The 14,846-nt window shown below is 38.9% G+C and overlaps 1 protein-coding gene across 5 annotated transcripts in view; it reads right to left on the bottom strand.

Moving 5' to 3' along the window:
* Positions 1-14,846, bottom strand: part of LOC142499124 (methanethiol oxidase-like) — a 97,002-nt gene that overhangs the window by 3,243 nt on the left and 78,913 nt on the right. For 3 of the 5 annotated variants that reach the window (XM_075608059.1, XM_075608057.1, XM_075608060.1), the window contains exons 9-11: positions 9,756-9,877; positions 7,735-7,827; positions 5,483-5,601 (exon numbers count right to left, since the gene is read on the bottom strand). In XM_075608059.1, coding sequence (XP_075464174.1) covers positions 5,483-5,601; positions 7,735-7,827; positions 9,756-9,877 — 334 coding nt within the window. The remainder of the gene's footprint in view (positions 1-5,482; positions 5,602-7,734; positions 7,828-9,755; positions 9,878-14,846) is intronic. The other 2 variants (XM_075608061.1, XM_075608062.1) reach the window with 2 other exon arrangements.

Genomic DNA, 14,846 nt, shown 5'->3' with positions numbered 1-14,846 from the left:
AGGTGGAGAGGAGAGCGAACTCAGGAGGGAGGAGGAGGGGAAAGCCGCCGTGGGCCGCACAGTGAGTGCGGACGGGCCGCATGTTGTGCAGGCCTGGAGTAGGGAGTAAAGTGGGGAAGAGGGGACAAGAGACAGCAAAGCATCACACGGAGGGGTGAAAACAAAGAGTGATGTTTCATTAATAACCTTTAAGATCTGCTAGATTGGTGTATGTTACACCAGGTACAGCTAATATAATGTCATGTATAATATAATGTATAACTGCTGTTCATTTAATGTAACCCTATATTATCATAACTCTGTGCCCAGAACAATAGTGTGTGAGAAGGGGGGAGTGCAAGAGAAAGAGGGGGTCTCACAAGGTCACCGACATCGGGGGTGCCCCCGATGGAAATCCTATTCCTGAGACCAGAGAAACATGTCGGTGGCCATGATTATTCTATACACTAACACAGGGGTGCACAAAGTTTTTTACATGTGGCCCCCCGTCTCCTCTACCTTCCGGCTCACGCTCCCCCTCTGGCGTCAAATGACATTGCAGGGTCATGTTATGTCAAGTTGCCATGGCAACGTGATGTTACATGACCCTGCGGTGTCATTTGGTGCTGGGTTGCCATGGAGATGCGTCGCTGGAAGGGAAGGTCAGTAAATGTTACAGAGGCCTCACGCGATCCCCGGCATTGATTTTAAATACCTTGGGTGAGAGTGCGGGCCCTCTGTAACTGGCGTGCCCCCCCCCCAGAAAATCGTGCCCCCCCCCACTTTGCGCACCCCTGCTCTAACAAACACACAGGGTTATTATTATTATTATATTATACACTGACACACAGGGTTATTATTATTATTATTATATTACTATTATTATTATTATTATTATACACAGACACACAGGGCTATTATTATTATTATATTGTACACTGACAAACAGGGTTATTATTATTATTATTATTATTATTATTGTACAAAGACACACGGGGTTATTATTATTATTATTATTATTATTATTATTATTATTATACAAAGACACACAGGGTTATTATTATTATTATTATTATTATTATATTATACACAGACACACAGGGTTATTATTATTATTATTATTATTATTATTATTATTATTATTTTATACACAGACACACAGGGTTATTATTATTATTATATTATACACTGACACACGGTTATTATGATTATTATTATTATTATTATATTATACACTGACACACAGGGTTTTTATTATTATCATTATTATATTATTATATGATACACAGACACACAGGGTTATTATCATTATATTATACACAGACACAGGGTTATTATTATTATTATTATTATTATTATTATTATTATTATTATATTATACACTGACACACAGGGTTATTATTATTATTATATTACTATTATTATTATTATTATTATTATTATTATTATTATTATACACAGACACACAGGGCTATTATTATTATTATTATTATTATTATTATTATTATTATTATTATTATATTGTACACTGACAAACAGGGTTATTAATATTATTATTATTATTATTATTATACAAAGACACATAGGGTTATTATTATTATTATTATTATTATTATTATTATTATACAAAGACACACAGGGTTATTATTATTATTATTATTATTATTATATTATACACAGACACACAGGGTTATTATTATTATTATTATTATTTTATACACAGACACACAGGGTTATTATTATTATTATATTATACACTGACACACGGTTATTATGATGATTATTATTATTATTATTATATTATACACAGACACACAGGGTTGTTATTATTATCATTATTATATTATTATATGATACACAGACACACAGGGTTATTATTATTATATTATACACAGACACACAGGGTTATTATTATTATTATATTATACACAGACACAGGGTTATTATTATATTATACACAGACACACAGGGTTATTATTATCATTATTATTATTATTATATTATACACAGACACACAGGGCTATTCTTCTTCTTCTTATTATTATTATATTATACACAGACACAGGGTTGTTGTTATTATTATTATTATATTATACACAGACACACTGGGTTATTATTATTATATTATACACAAACACACAGGGTTATTATTATTATTATTATTATTATATTATACACAGACACAGGGTTATTATTATTATATTATTATACACAGGCACGCAGGGTTATTATTATTATTATTATATTATACACAGACACACAGGGTTATTATTATTATTATATTATACACAGACACACAGGGTTATTATTATTATTATTATATTATACACTGACACACGGTTATTATGATGATGATGATTATGATTATTATTATTATTATTATTATATTATACACAGACAAACAGGGTTATTATTATTATCATCATTATTATTATATGATACACAGACACACAGGGTTGTTATTATTATCATTATTATATTTTTATATGATACACAGACACACAGGGTTATTATTATTATTATTATTATTATTATATTATACACAGACACACAGGGTTATTATTATTATTATCATTATTATTATTATATTATACACAGACACACAGGGTTGTTATTATTATCATTATTAATATTATATTATATGATACACAGACACACAGGGTTATTATTATTATTATTATTATTATTATATTATACACAGACACACAGGGTTGTTATTATTATTATTATTATTATTATTATTATTATTATTATTATTATATTATACACAGACACAGGGTTATTATTATTATTATTATTATATTATACACAGACACACAGGGTTATTATTATTATTATTATTATTATATTATACACAGACACACAGGGTTATTATTATTATTATTATTATTATTATTATATGATACACAGACACACAGGGTTATTATAATTTTATTATTATATTATACACAGACACACAGGGTTATTATTATTATTATTATTATTATTATTATTATTATTATATTATACACAGACACATGGTTATTATTATTATATTATACACAGACACACATGGTTATTATTATTATTATTATTATTATTATATTATACACAGACACAAAGGGTTATTATTATTATTATTATATTATACACAGACACAGGGTTATTATTATTATTATATTATTATACACAGACACACAGGGTTATTATTATTATTATTATATTATACACAGACACAGGGTTATTATTATTATTATTATTATTATTATTATTATTATATTATACACAGACACAGGGTTATTATTATTATATTATTACACAGACATACAGGGTTATTATTATTATTACTGACACACAGGGTTATTATTATTATTATTACATTATGCACTGACACACAGGGTTATTATTATTATTATTATTATTATTATTATTATTATTATATAATACACTGACACACAGGGTTATTATTATTATTATTATTATTATTATTATAATATAATACACTGACACACAGGGTTATTATTATTATATAATACACTGACACACAGGGTTATTATTATTATATAATACACTGACACACAGGGTTATTATTATTATTATTATTATTATTATTATATTATACACTGACACACAGGGTTATTATTATTATTATTATATTATACACAGACACACAGGGTTATTATTATTATTATTTATTATACACTGACACACGGTTATTATTATTATTATTATTATTATTATATTATACACAGACACACAGCGTTATTATTATTATTATTATTATTATTATTATATTATACACAGACACACAGGGTTATTATTATTATATTATTCACAGACACACAGGGTTATTATTATTATTAGAATACACAGACACACAGGGTTATTATTATTATTATTATATTATACACAGACACAAAGGGTTATTATTATTATTATTATTATTATTATTATTATATTATACACAGACACAGGGTTATTATTATTATTATATTATTATACACAGACACACAGGGTTATTATTATTATTATTATATTATACACAGACACAGGGTTATTATTATTATTATTATTATATTATACACAGACACAGGGTTATTATTATTATATTATTACACAGACATACAGGGTTATTATTATTATTACTGACACACAGGGTTATTATTATTATTACATTATGCACTGACACACAGGGTTATTATTATTATTATTATTATTATTATTATTATTATTATTATTATTATTATTATTATATAATACACTGACACACAGGGTTATTATTATTATTATTATTATTATATAATACACTGACACACAGGGTTATTATTATTATATAATACACTGACACACAGGGTTATTATTATTATATAATACACTGACACACAGGGTTATTATTATTATTATTATTATTATTATTATATTATACACTGACACACAGGGTTATTATTATTATTATTATATTATACACAGACACACAGGGTTATTATTATTATTATTTATTATACACTGACACACGGTTATTATTATTATTATATTATACACAGACACACAGCGTTATTATTATTATTATTATTATTATTATTATATTATACACAGACACACAGGGTTATTATTATTATATTATTCACAGACACACAGGGTTATTATTATTATTAGAATACACAGACACACAGGGTTATTATTATTATATTATACACTGTCGCACAGGGTTATTATTATTATATTATACACTGTCACACAGGGTTATTATTATATTATACACAGATACACAGGGTTATTATTATCATTATAATACAGAGACACACAGGGTTATTATTATTATATTATACACTGTCACACAGGGTTATTATTATTATTATATTATACACAGACACAGGGTTATTATTATTATATTATACACAGACACACAGGGTTATTATTATTATTATTATTATTATTATTATTATTATTATTATTATAATACACAGACACACAGGGTTATCATTATTATATTATACACTGACACACAGGGTTATTATTATTATTATATTATACACTGACACACAGGGTTATTATTATTATTATATTATACACAGACACACAGGGTTATTATTATTATATTATACACAGACACACAGGGTTATTATTATTATACTGACACATAGATTATTATTATTGTTACTTACACAAGGGTTATTATTATTACATTATGCACAGACACACAGGGTTATTATTATTATATAATACACAGACACACAGGGTTATTATTATTATTATTATTATATAATACACAGACACACAGGGTTATTATTATTATATAATACACAGACACACAGGGTTATTATTATTATTATTATTATTATTATTATTATATAATACACTGACACACAGGGTTATTATTATTATTATTATTATATAATACACAGACACAGGGTTATTATTATTATTATTATTATTATTATATAATACAGACACACAGGGTTATTATTATTATTATTATTATTATTATTATATAATACAGACACACAGGGTGGGGGGATCTTACTTGACCATGTCCGGGTAGAACTGCTTGTCCCAGGTGCTGTAGAGAGAGGTTGTAACATACAGTCTCTTCCCATCCAGGCTGAGCTGCATCATCTGAGGTCCCCCAGTAATCTTCTTCCCCTGGCAGATACACAGAGGGGGGGGGACACACACATTACGGTGACAGCTCTAAGGCTGCATGCACAGTAAGCGCGAGCGACCAAGCGCGTGATGTCACGCACGCTTACCTCTCCTGCGATTGTTGGCCTGTAGTGTAGGAGACGGAGCGCACGACGGGGGACAGGGCCTGGGAGTGGCGTCACGTGAGCAGTTCATCCTTATTGGCCTGAACCGCGCACGTGACTGGCCGTCGCACCGAAAAATCTAATTTATTTGTCTGCCCACGTTTCTGCAGCACCATCTCCTACATGCACACGCGCGCGCACTACGGCCTTGCACATTGACTCAAAGTACATTGTCCGCAGCCTTAGGGGGGCTGCTGAGGTGCGTCGCTTGGAAGGGGGGCTTTCTTTCAGAGTGGGAGATGGGGAGAGAGCAAGGGACAGGAAAGAGACAGCGCTGAGCAGTGACAGAGAGTGATTAGATATGAGGAGGGGCATAAATGAGACAGCCCTGAGCAGAGAGACAGAGGAGAGATTAGATATGAGGAGGGGCAGAAATTAGAGAGTGCTGAGCAGGGAGACAGAGGAGAGATTAGATAGTTACATAGTTACATAGTTACATAGTAGATGAGGTTGAAAAAAGACGTAGGTCCATCAAGTTCAACCTATGCTAAATTTAGACAACAGATACTTTATTCTATATCTATACTTACTTATTGATCCAGAGGAAGGCAAACAAAAAACCCCATTAAGGGGAAAAATTAATTCCTTCCTGACTCCAAGAATTGGCAATCGGATTAATCCCTGGATCAACATCCTTCCCATGTATACTTTGTATATCCCTGATTTGGTATATCATCCTTTCCCATCTAAAAAGATGTCCAATTTTTTTTTGAACAAATCTATTGTATCTGCCATCACAGTCTCCATGGGTAATGAATTCCACATTTTAACTGCCCTTACTGTAAAGAACCCTTTACTTTGTTGCTGGTGAAATTTCCTTTCCTCCAACCTTAAGGAATGGCCCCGAGTCCTTTGTACTGCCCGTGGGATGAATAGTTAATTTGAAAGCTCCTTGTATTGTCCCTGAATATATTTGTATATAGTTATCATATCCCATCTTAGACGCCTCTTTTCTAATGTAAATAAATCTAATTTAGCTAGCCTCTCCTCATAAGTTAGAATGTCCATCCCCTTTATTAATTTGGTGGCTCTTCTCTGCACTCTCTCTAGTTTCATAATGTATTTTCTTAGGACTGGTGCCCAAAATTGTACTACATATTCAAGGTGTGGTCTTACTAATGCTTTGTAAAGGGGCATAATTATATTTTCTTCCCTTCCATCCATTGCCTGTTTGATGCAAGATAAGTTTGCCTTTGCAGCTACTGCATGACATTGGGCACTATTGCTTAGCCTGCTGTCTACAAGCACTCCTAAATCCTTCTCCATCAAGGATTCCCCCAATATATCTCCATTTAATTTATAAATCGCCTTTTTATTCTTGCATCCCAAATGCATACAGTAACCTTACATTTATTTGTATTAAACCTCATCTGCCATTTACCTGCCCACGTTTCCAGTCTCTCCAAGTCCTTCTTTAGAGAAATTACATTCTGCTCTGATTCTACTACCTTACACAATTTAGTATCATCAGCAAAGATGGAGACTTTGCTCTCGATGACAACCTCAAGGTCATTAATAAACAAGTTAAAAAGCAGGGGTCCCAGTACCGATCCCTGAGGTACTCCACTCACGACTTTAGCCCAGCCTGAAAAAGTTCCATTTATGACAACCCTCTGTTGTCTGTCCTTTAACCAGTTTTCAATCCAGGTGCATATATTATTACTGAGTCCAATTTTCTTTATTTTGTACACAAACCTCTTGTGTGAAACCTTATCAAAAGCATTTGCAAAATCTAAGAAGACCACATCAACTGCATTACCCTGGTCTAAATTCCTACTTACCTCCTCAAAGAAACAAATAAGGTTAGTTTAGATATGAGGAGGAGCAGACATGAGACAGTCCTGAGCAGAGAGAGAGGAGATATATGGAGGGGCAGCAGAAATGCTGAAAGCTTGCATTAGAGAGACAAGGAAAGCCCAGTTACTGTAATGACATGGGGAATGTTTGGTGGCAGGTTTTGTGGGCTCACCTTCAGCACCAGAGGGTCCGGCTGGGATGTTAGCTCCGTATCTTGCAGCACAGTCACTTTGCCCCCTTTAACAATGCTGCCCCCAAGAAAGGCCTGTGAGAAAGGGGGAGAAGACGGAGCAGAGACAGGGTGAGTGAGAGTGCAGGACTGAGAGAGTGGGGTGAGACTGCTAAACCACGGGAGAGTGCCGGTCTGCAGCACAAGGGTTGGGTCAACTGATAATATACATATACTGTCTCTCTCTCACTTTCTCTCTCTCTCGCTGCCTCTCTCTCTTGCTGTTTCCTTCTCTTGCTGTCTCTCTCTCTCTCGCTGTCTCTCTCTCGCTGTCTCTCTCTCTCGCTGTCTCTCTCTCGCTGTCTCTCTCTCGCTGTCTCTCTCTCTCTCTGTCTCTCTCTCTCTCGCTGTCTCTCTCTTTCTCGCTCTCTCTCTCGCTGTCTCTCTCGCTGTCTCTCTCGTGCATTGACTCCTTCTGTATACTTAATTTATCTTACCTTTTGAGTTATTTTCACCTTACCCTAATTTTACATTTCTAGCCCACTTGCTATTGACTACTAGTAGATAAAGCAGCAATACAGAGCCAACTTTTTCTTTCTTATTTGTACATGTAAAGCCTGTGACATTGTGTAATTCTACATTCTCACCTAAACTGGTAATCGTTTGGTGCTCCTGTTATACATCTGTCAAAATACGGATTGTGTGCCTAAAATAATGGCCGCCTTTCAGCTTTAATCAATCCTTCAGGTCAGTGTAACTCACCAGCTACAATATATCCATATATTACTACGGTAACATTATCTATGTTTACAGCTCAAACTGCTGGGAACATTGGCAACAAATTATCACAAACAGGAAAGTGTTGTAAAGATCTTGCACTGCTTGGGAGGTGGGCTAAAGCCTGCTATATAAATCAAAGGAGGCTTTAAAACTCATTAAAAATGGCATTAAGAGTTGAATAAAAACATAAAAACAACAAAAATAATGAGATGCGGGAAGAGAGGTCCCAGGTTTTGGAGATGAGTAGGAGGTGAGAGCGCAGGTGTAGAAATCAGGCCTGAGGGTATAATGAGATACAGGGAGGGAGGTAGGAGAGAGAGGTCCCAGGTATTGGAGGAGATGAGAAGTAGGAGGTGAGAGAGCAGGTGTATAAATCAGGTCTGGGAGGGCATAATGAGATGCAGGGAGAGGTAAGAGGGGAGTGGTCCCAGGTATTGGAGGAGTAGGAGGTGAGAGAGAGGTGTATAAATCAGGCCTGGGAGGGTATCATTAGATGCAGGGAGAGGTCCCAGGTATTGGAGGAGATTAGTAGGAAGTGAGAACGCAGGTGTATAAATCAGGCCTGGTAGGGTATAATTAGATGCAGGGAGAGGTAAGAGGGGAGAGATCCCAGGTATTTGAGGAGATTAGTAGGAGGTGAGAGCGCAGGTGTATAAATCAGGCCTGGTAGGGTATAATTAGATGCAGAGAGAGGTAAGAGGGGAGAGGTCCCAGGTATTTGAGGAGATGAGTGGGTGAGAGAGCAGGTGTATAAATCAGGCCTGGGAGGGTATAATTAGATGCACAGAGAGGTAAGAGGTGAGTGGTCCCAGGTATTGGAGGAGTAGGAGGTAAGAGAGCAGGTGTATAAATCAGGCCTGGGAGGGCAGTGTAGCACTGCAGGTGACACAGCAGCTTACAATGTTAGCCTATAGATGTGACAATATGGTCAGAGCATTGAGAGAGCCATGTTCTCCCAGTTGCTGGGTTGATGATGAAGCGCAAAGTCCAGTTCCTCTTGTATTATTCACCTCCAAGTCGACTCCAATTTTAACTCCACAGACACATCATGTGATATATTTAAGATATGAAACCTGTTTGATATTATATTTATTGTCTTGTTAACTTCCCTGTGTTAAATGTTGGCATATTGACTATTTTGTTGCATTTTGTTATATCTATAAAGCAATAGATGTACATTTGGGGCGGGGTGGGGGGTGGGGGAGAGGGGACATACCCGCTCTCCTCCTGCCCTTCCAACTCACCTGCCCCACCAGTTTGGGGTGACTCATGTCTGTGATGTCATACTGTCTGATGTCACCGTGTAGCCAGTTATTGAAGTACAGGAAGCGATCATCCAGAGAGATCAGGATGGATGTGATGAGCCCTGGAGAGGGGGGAGAGTGGATTGAGACATGAGCACACTGTCCCCCTCAGTGAGAGACATGAGTACACTGTCCCCCCTCAGTGAGAGACATGAGCACACTGTCCCCCTCAGTGAGAGACATGAGCACACTGTTCCCCTTCAGTGAGAGACATATACAGTACACAGGGACCAGGGCAGAGAGTTGATCTCTCCTGCAGCTTTATTCTGATGTGAGCTCATCTCTCTTACACACAATAGGAAGCACGCAAATTAATAAACAGCCAATCCCTGTGTAAGGAATAACTCATGTTCCCAGTCCCTACCTGCAGGGCTGGGAGGATATGCCTCTTTCCAACTTATGACCCCAGAGTCCAAAGAGGTACCTTTAAGCAGGGGGCTCTATGTCAGTCTCTGGGTTGTGTCCGTTGAGGGGGCCACCCTTGGTGGGTTCCAGAGTCCTCTGCACCCTGGATGTAGAGGGTCCAATTTCAGGGTGTCTTGCAGGCAGCACAGTCCCCTGTGCTCAAGAGATCTCCCCTGCAGGAAGCTTTTCCACCTGTCTGATGAGCCAGGTGGATTCCTCAGACCAATACAGGCATTTTATTGAAGCCCTATTTAGACAGCGGCTCTGCCTTGTTACATACTTCCCCCATTTGTAGATAGCTTGGACTAGCCACGGCTGAAGCCCATCCCTCCACTCACTCGAGATATACCTGCGGCTCGAATGAGAATGGCTGGAGAGAGAGAACCCCCAGTCATGCTGGAATTGGAGTCCTTTCTCCAGGTAACCAGCATCTCTTTCAGAAGGTATGGAAAATAGCTGAAGCGCTCAAATGCAGGTATATCTCAAAATGATAATAAGCCAGACCACTGTACCAGGGTACTAACAATTGATATAGTACCTATTGTGTCATATAATGGGTACTATCCTCCTGAAGACAGGTGGTGTGTGGTGCAACCCACTCACCACCAGTCTCATTGGCAGGTTCCCCTGAAAAATATGCAAATACTCACATCCTGGTAGGGCAGGCAGGCAGGCTGTGCAGCTACTCAATGCAATACAGGGAAAAGGGAGACCAAAAAGCGCACCAGCACAAACGGAGCAGGAAGAAACCAGGACAAAAAAATGATTAAAAGGGCACTTTAATGTGGCAAAAGACCCATCCAATGCATTTCCTTGATCCTTGAAAAAGAACGCTGCGACGTTCGAAATGCATTGGATGGGTCTTTTGCCACATTAAAGTGCCCTTTTAATCATTTTTTTGTCCTGGTTTCTTCCTGCTCCGTTTGTGCTGGTGCGCTTTTTGGTCTCCCTTTTCTCTTTCAGAAGGTGCTTGAAATCAGCGCGCTTTAGTCGATAAAGCTCTTCTTTCCCTTTTACGAGTTTGGTAGTCGGTAGACTTATCTGTCACGGTAACTTATGACAACGCATGACGCTTCCAACGAGACTAAATATTACAGTGTAATATTAAAATTAAGAGAGATATTAATATCTGTCTCTTAGAACCGGCTAAACATCAGGTGTTTGTATTCCTTATGTGCGAATTAGTCCCACGAATACACATATGTAGCTTTTAGCACGTTCAGCCGAGGACATCTCATAATATTCTTATATTTAATACGGTCACTCATTCTGATATCTCCTTGCGTAACCGCACCCCTGGCCCCCATCAATACATCCTTTGAAGCAGGGACCCCTGGGTAGTGGACATTTGTCACCTGGTGTTAGATTTCACACCCAATGCCCCAGACCTCCTGTCCTAGCTGTCTCCCAGCAATATATGTTAACATACAGCAAACCCCCTCTGTACCTTTTCACACCCAAACTTCAATCAAGCATTTTGAAGCCCAGATTTCTGAAAAGACACACCACATTTGTATTTTCTTAAACTGTAGCTCATTAACCCCTTAAGCCCCAGTGTGTGTGGTGCAGACACTGGCCCAGAAACAATACATTTATACAGGGGAATAAATATTTGGATATTGAAGCAAGGCAAAACACATTACTTGACCTCAGTTCAGTTAACCCCTTGCTTCCCTGATTAGAGTAGAGGGTGGCCAAATGGGGTTGTAACCCCTTTAATCCCGGGCCAAATCCTCTCTATCGTCACACCTCCCCTGCTCAATGGGTGCCTGGTGCCCCAGCTGCCTCCCCTGGCACTGGGACACCACTGGCACCCTTGAAGCACTCAATAAGTCCTGAGGGGTTGGCCTGGCAAAATTGTCCTCCGGCATTGTCCAGTACATTGTCCTGGCCACAGTGGATTGTAATGTCCAGATCCTGTGGAGCAGGGCTCCACCGTGGCCGCTGGGCATTCTCCTTTGCCTCCCTCTGCCCCCCACCCAGTGCCTGGTGAACCAAGTCCATGGTGAAGGGGCCCCCTTGCAGACCAGGCTGCACACTGCCCAGAGACTGGCATGTCTCTGCACCAGTAAGAGACCAGCTATCAATCACAGACCGTCGCTTTCCTGTCAACCAAGTCTGGGAAAGAGCTATGTCACTATCCTGTAGGGACCCTACCTGCCCTGGCCCTGTGCCAACCTGTAGCTGCTCTGCTATACTCCTGACTCTCCTCCCTTGCTGCCTATCTACCCACAGCCCCTCCTCTGGGAACCCAGGGGAATCTGTCAGGGGGGTCACTCCTGGCCAGTCAGAACAAGGGACCTCCTGCCTACCTAGCCCATCCCAGGGGATCCCCTGACGAAGTGACCACGTGTCACGAAACGCGTAGGGAGGAGGAGTCTAGTCTTTTGAGCCATCCCAGCAACCGTAGCTTTTGCAAGGAGAGTTCCCTGAAGAAGTAGTGATTACTACGAAACGCGTTGGAAGAACCTTATCCATAATCTATGTGCTCTTGAGTATTGATTTTATTATCTACAACACTGTGTGGAACTTTTATCCTGTGAAAGACTGTTTATATTCTTGCCGACGGATCGAAGGGTCGCGGACGCAGTGACGTCATCACGTGGCGTCCCTGAATGAAGCAGCACTGTGTCGAGCCGCGGTGAAGCCTGCAACAAACAGACTTTCCCATTTGTGTGACGGTTTCAAATAGGGAGCCCCAACAGCCACTTGCGGACACTACCAAACCCCTTGGAGTACCTCCGGAGGCTAACATCACGAACGGAGCCTAGCTGTCTTGAAGGGCGAATCCTTACGGAGATGACGTTAGCCTGAGAGGGATTTCCCAGCCAGTCCTGATATACAGCTGTCGCTGAGAGTGCCCGCTGAGAGGTTATACTACACCAATTCCACACCAACAGCATCGAGTGGTAACGAGTGTGATTACACACGCAATGCTTACATAAATCTTACTTGATGTACGCAGTTTATATATAGTTTTATTCAATACACACTTGTATTACCTACTTCACCATTTGCGTTGTGCGCTGTATTTTGTCTCCATGTCACTATCCTGTAGGGACCCTACCTGCCCTGGCCCTGTGCCAACCTGTAGCTGCTCTGCTATACTCCTGACTCTCCTCCCTTGCTGCCTATCTACCCACAGCCCCTCCTCTGGGAACCCAGGGGAATCTGTCAGGGGGGTCACTCCTGGCCAGTCAGAACAAGGGACCTCCTGCCTACCTAGCCCATCCCAGGGGATCCCCTGACGAAGTGACCACGTGTCACGAAACGCGTAGGGAGGAGGAGTCTAGTCTTTTGAGCCATCCCAGCAACCGTAGCTTTTGCAAGGAGAGTTCCCAGCAGCGGTGACGTCACACGCTCAGTCTACCAGCGTGTCTGCATGCAGGGACTCTGTGCATCCTACGGGCAGGATTTGCAAGCTGCGGACGGCAATTTGAGCAATACCAATCGTTATTGCACCATGTGAGTGTATTTTACTGTGTTTTTTAGTGTTTTAGCTAATTAAAAGTGTTTCAAACTACACCATATTGTGCCCATTCCTTCCCTCTTTGGTGGGGGTTCGTAACGGAGCCACCCCCGACGCCATTGTGGATTGAGGCCACCTCCAGTAAGCTGCCTGCACGTGGGGTTGTGAGAGGAGCTGAAAGAAGGGGAACAAGCACAGATTCTCTCCACTGAATACTTTGGCGTTCATCATGTGAGTAGGAATCTTCACTGTCTTAGATAGGGATCTGATTGCTAGAAAAACGCTGCGCAATCAGGTGTGCCTCTCATCTGTATTTCAGACGTGCATCTGTCTATTCCAAGGACACATCCCATCTGGAACATTTCCAACAGAGCCCAGCTATCATCTTTAAGATCAGAGACTATCTGAAGATCACGGTATCTTGGACTTTAGCGCTGGGGACTTTAATATTGTTTGTGCATCTCTTTTTTGTAGCTGGCACACCTGTATTTGTGTGACCTTTTTCCTTGCAAAGATGAGTAGACAACTAGTATTATATGTTTAGGGGCGTGATCACCAATACAGTTCTGTCTCATTCCAGCCAAAGACTGAATCCTTATTGCGACTATTTTCATCGTGACGGATCTGGATTGGGCGATGTGGGCACGGGAGCATAACTGGATTGTTATTGCGCTTCCGAGTCGTTACTCGTTATTTTCCTGATTTTTGTAGAAAGCCGATTGTAGCACTGAGACGGCATTGCGGGTGCGCTTATAGCAACGCACAGCTTGTTTGGTTGTGACGTAGAACCTATATCTGGATTGAATCACACAAACAGCTTCCTGCATTTTCCTGTAGCGTCTTTGCTGCAGACACTTCCTAACGTTTGACTCGAGTAACATTACACATTGCTTCAAATGTTCATCATTCTTTCTTTGTTGTTGCATTCTCTCTATTGACAGGAGAAGGCAGCATGCGTTATTCTGGTGACCCAGCTGACAAGTTTCCGTTCCTCTGTAGGCAGCCTGTATGATGAGCACTACAGAGCGTTGGTGCAGATACCTTTCTCTCTTGCTTGGATAAGGGATATGTAGTATTTCTGAATTATTCAAATGCTTGTCTCCCTTTTCACCCAGTTTAGTTAATCAATGAGAGCATGCTGTTTCTGGAGCTTGTCT

This window comes from Ascaphus truei, chromosome 7 (assembly GCF_040206685.1).
Source record: "Ascaphus truei isolate aAscTru1 chromosome 7, aAscTru1.hap1, whole genome shotgun sequence".
Classification (NCBI taxonomy): Eukaryota; Metazoa; Chordata; class Amphibia; order Anura; family Ascaphidae; genus Ascaphus; species Ascaphus truei.
This window is presented reverse-complemented; position numbering and strand designations above follow the sequence as displayed.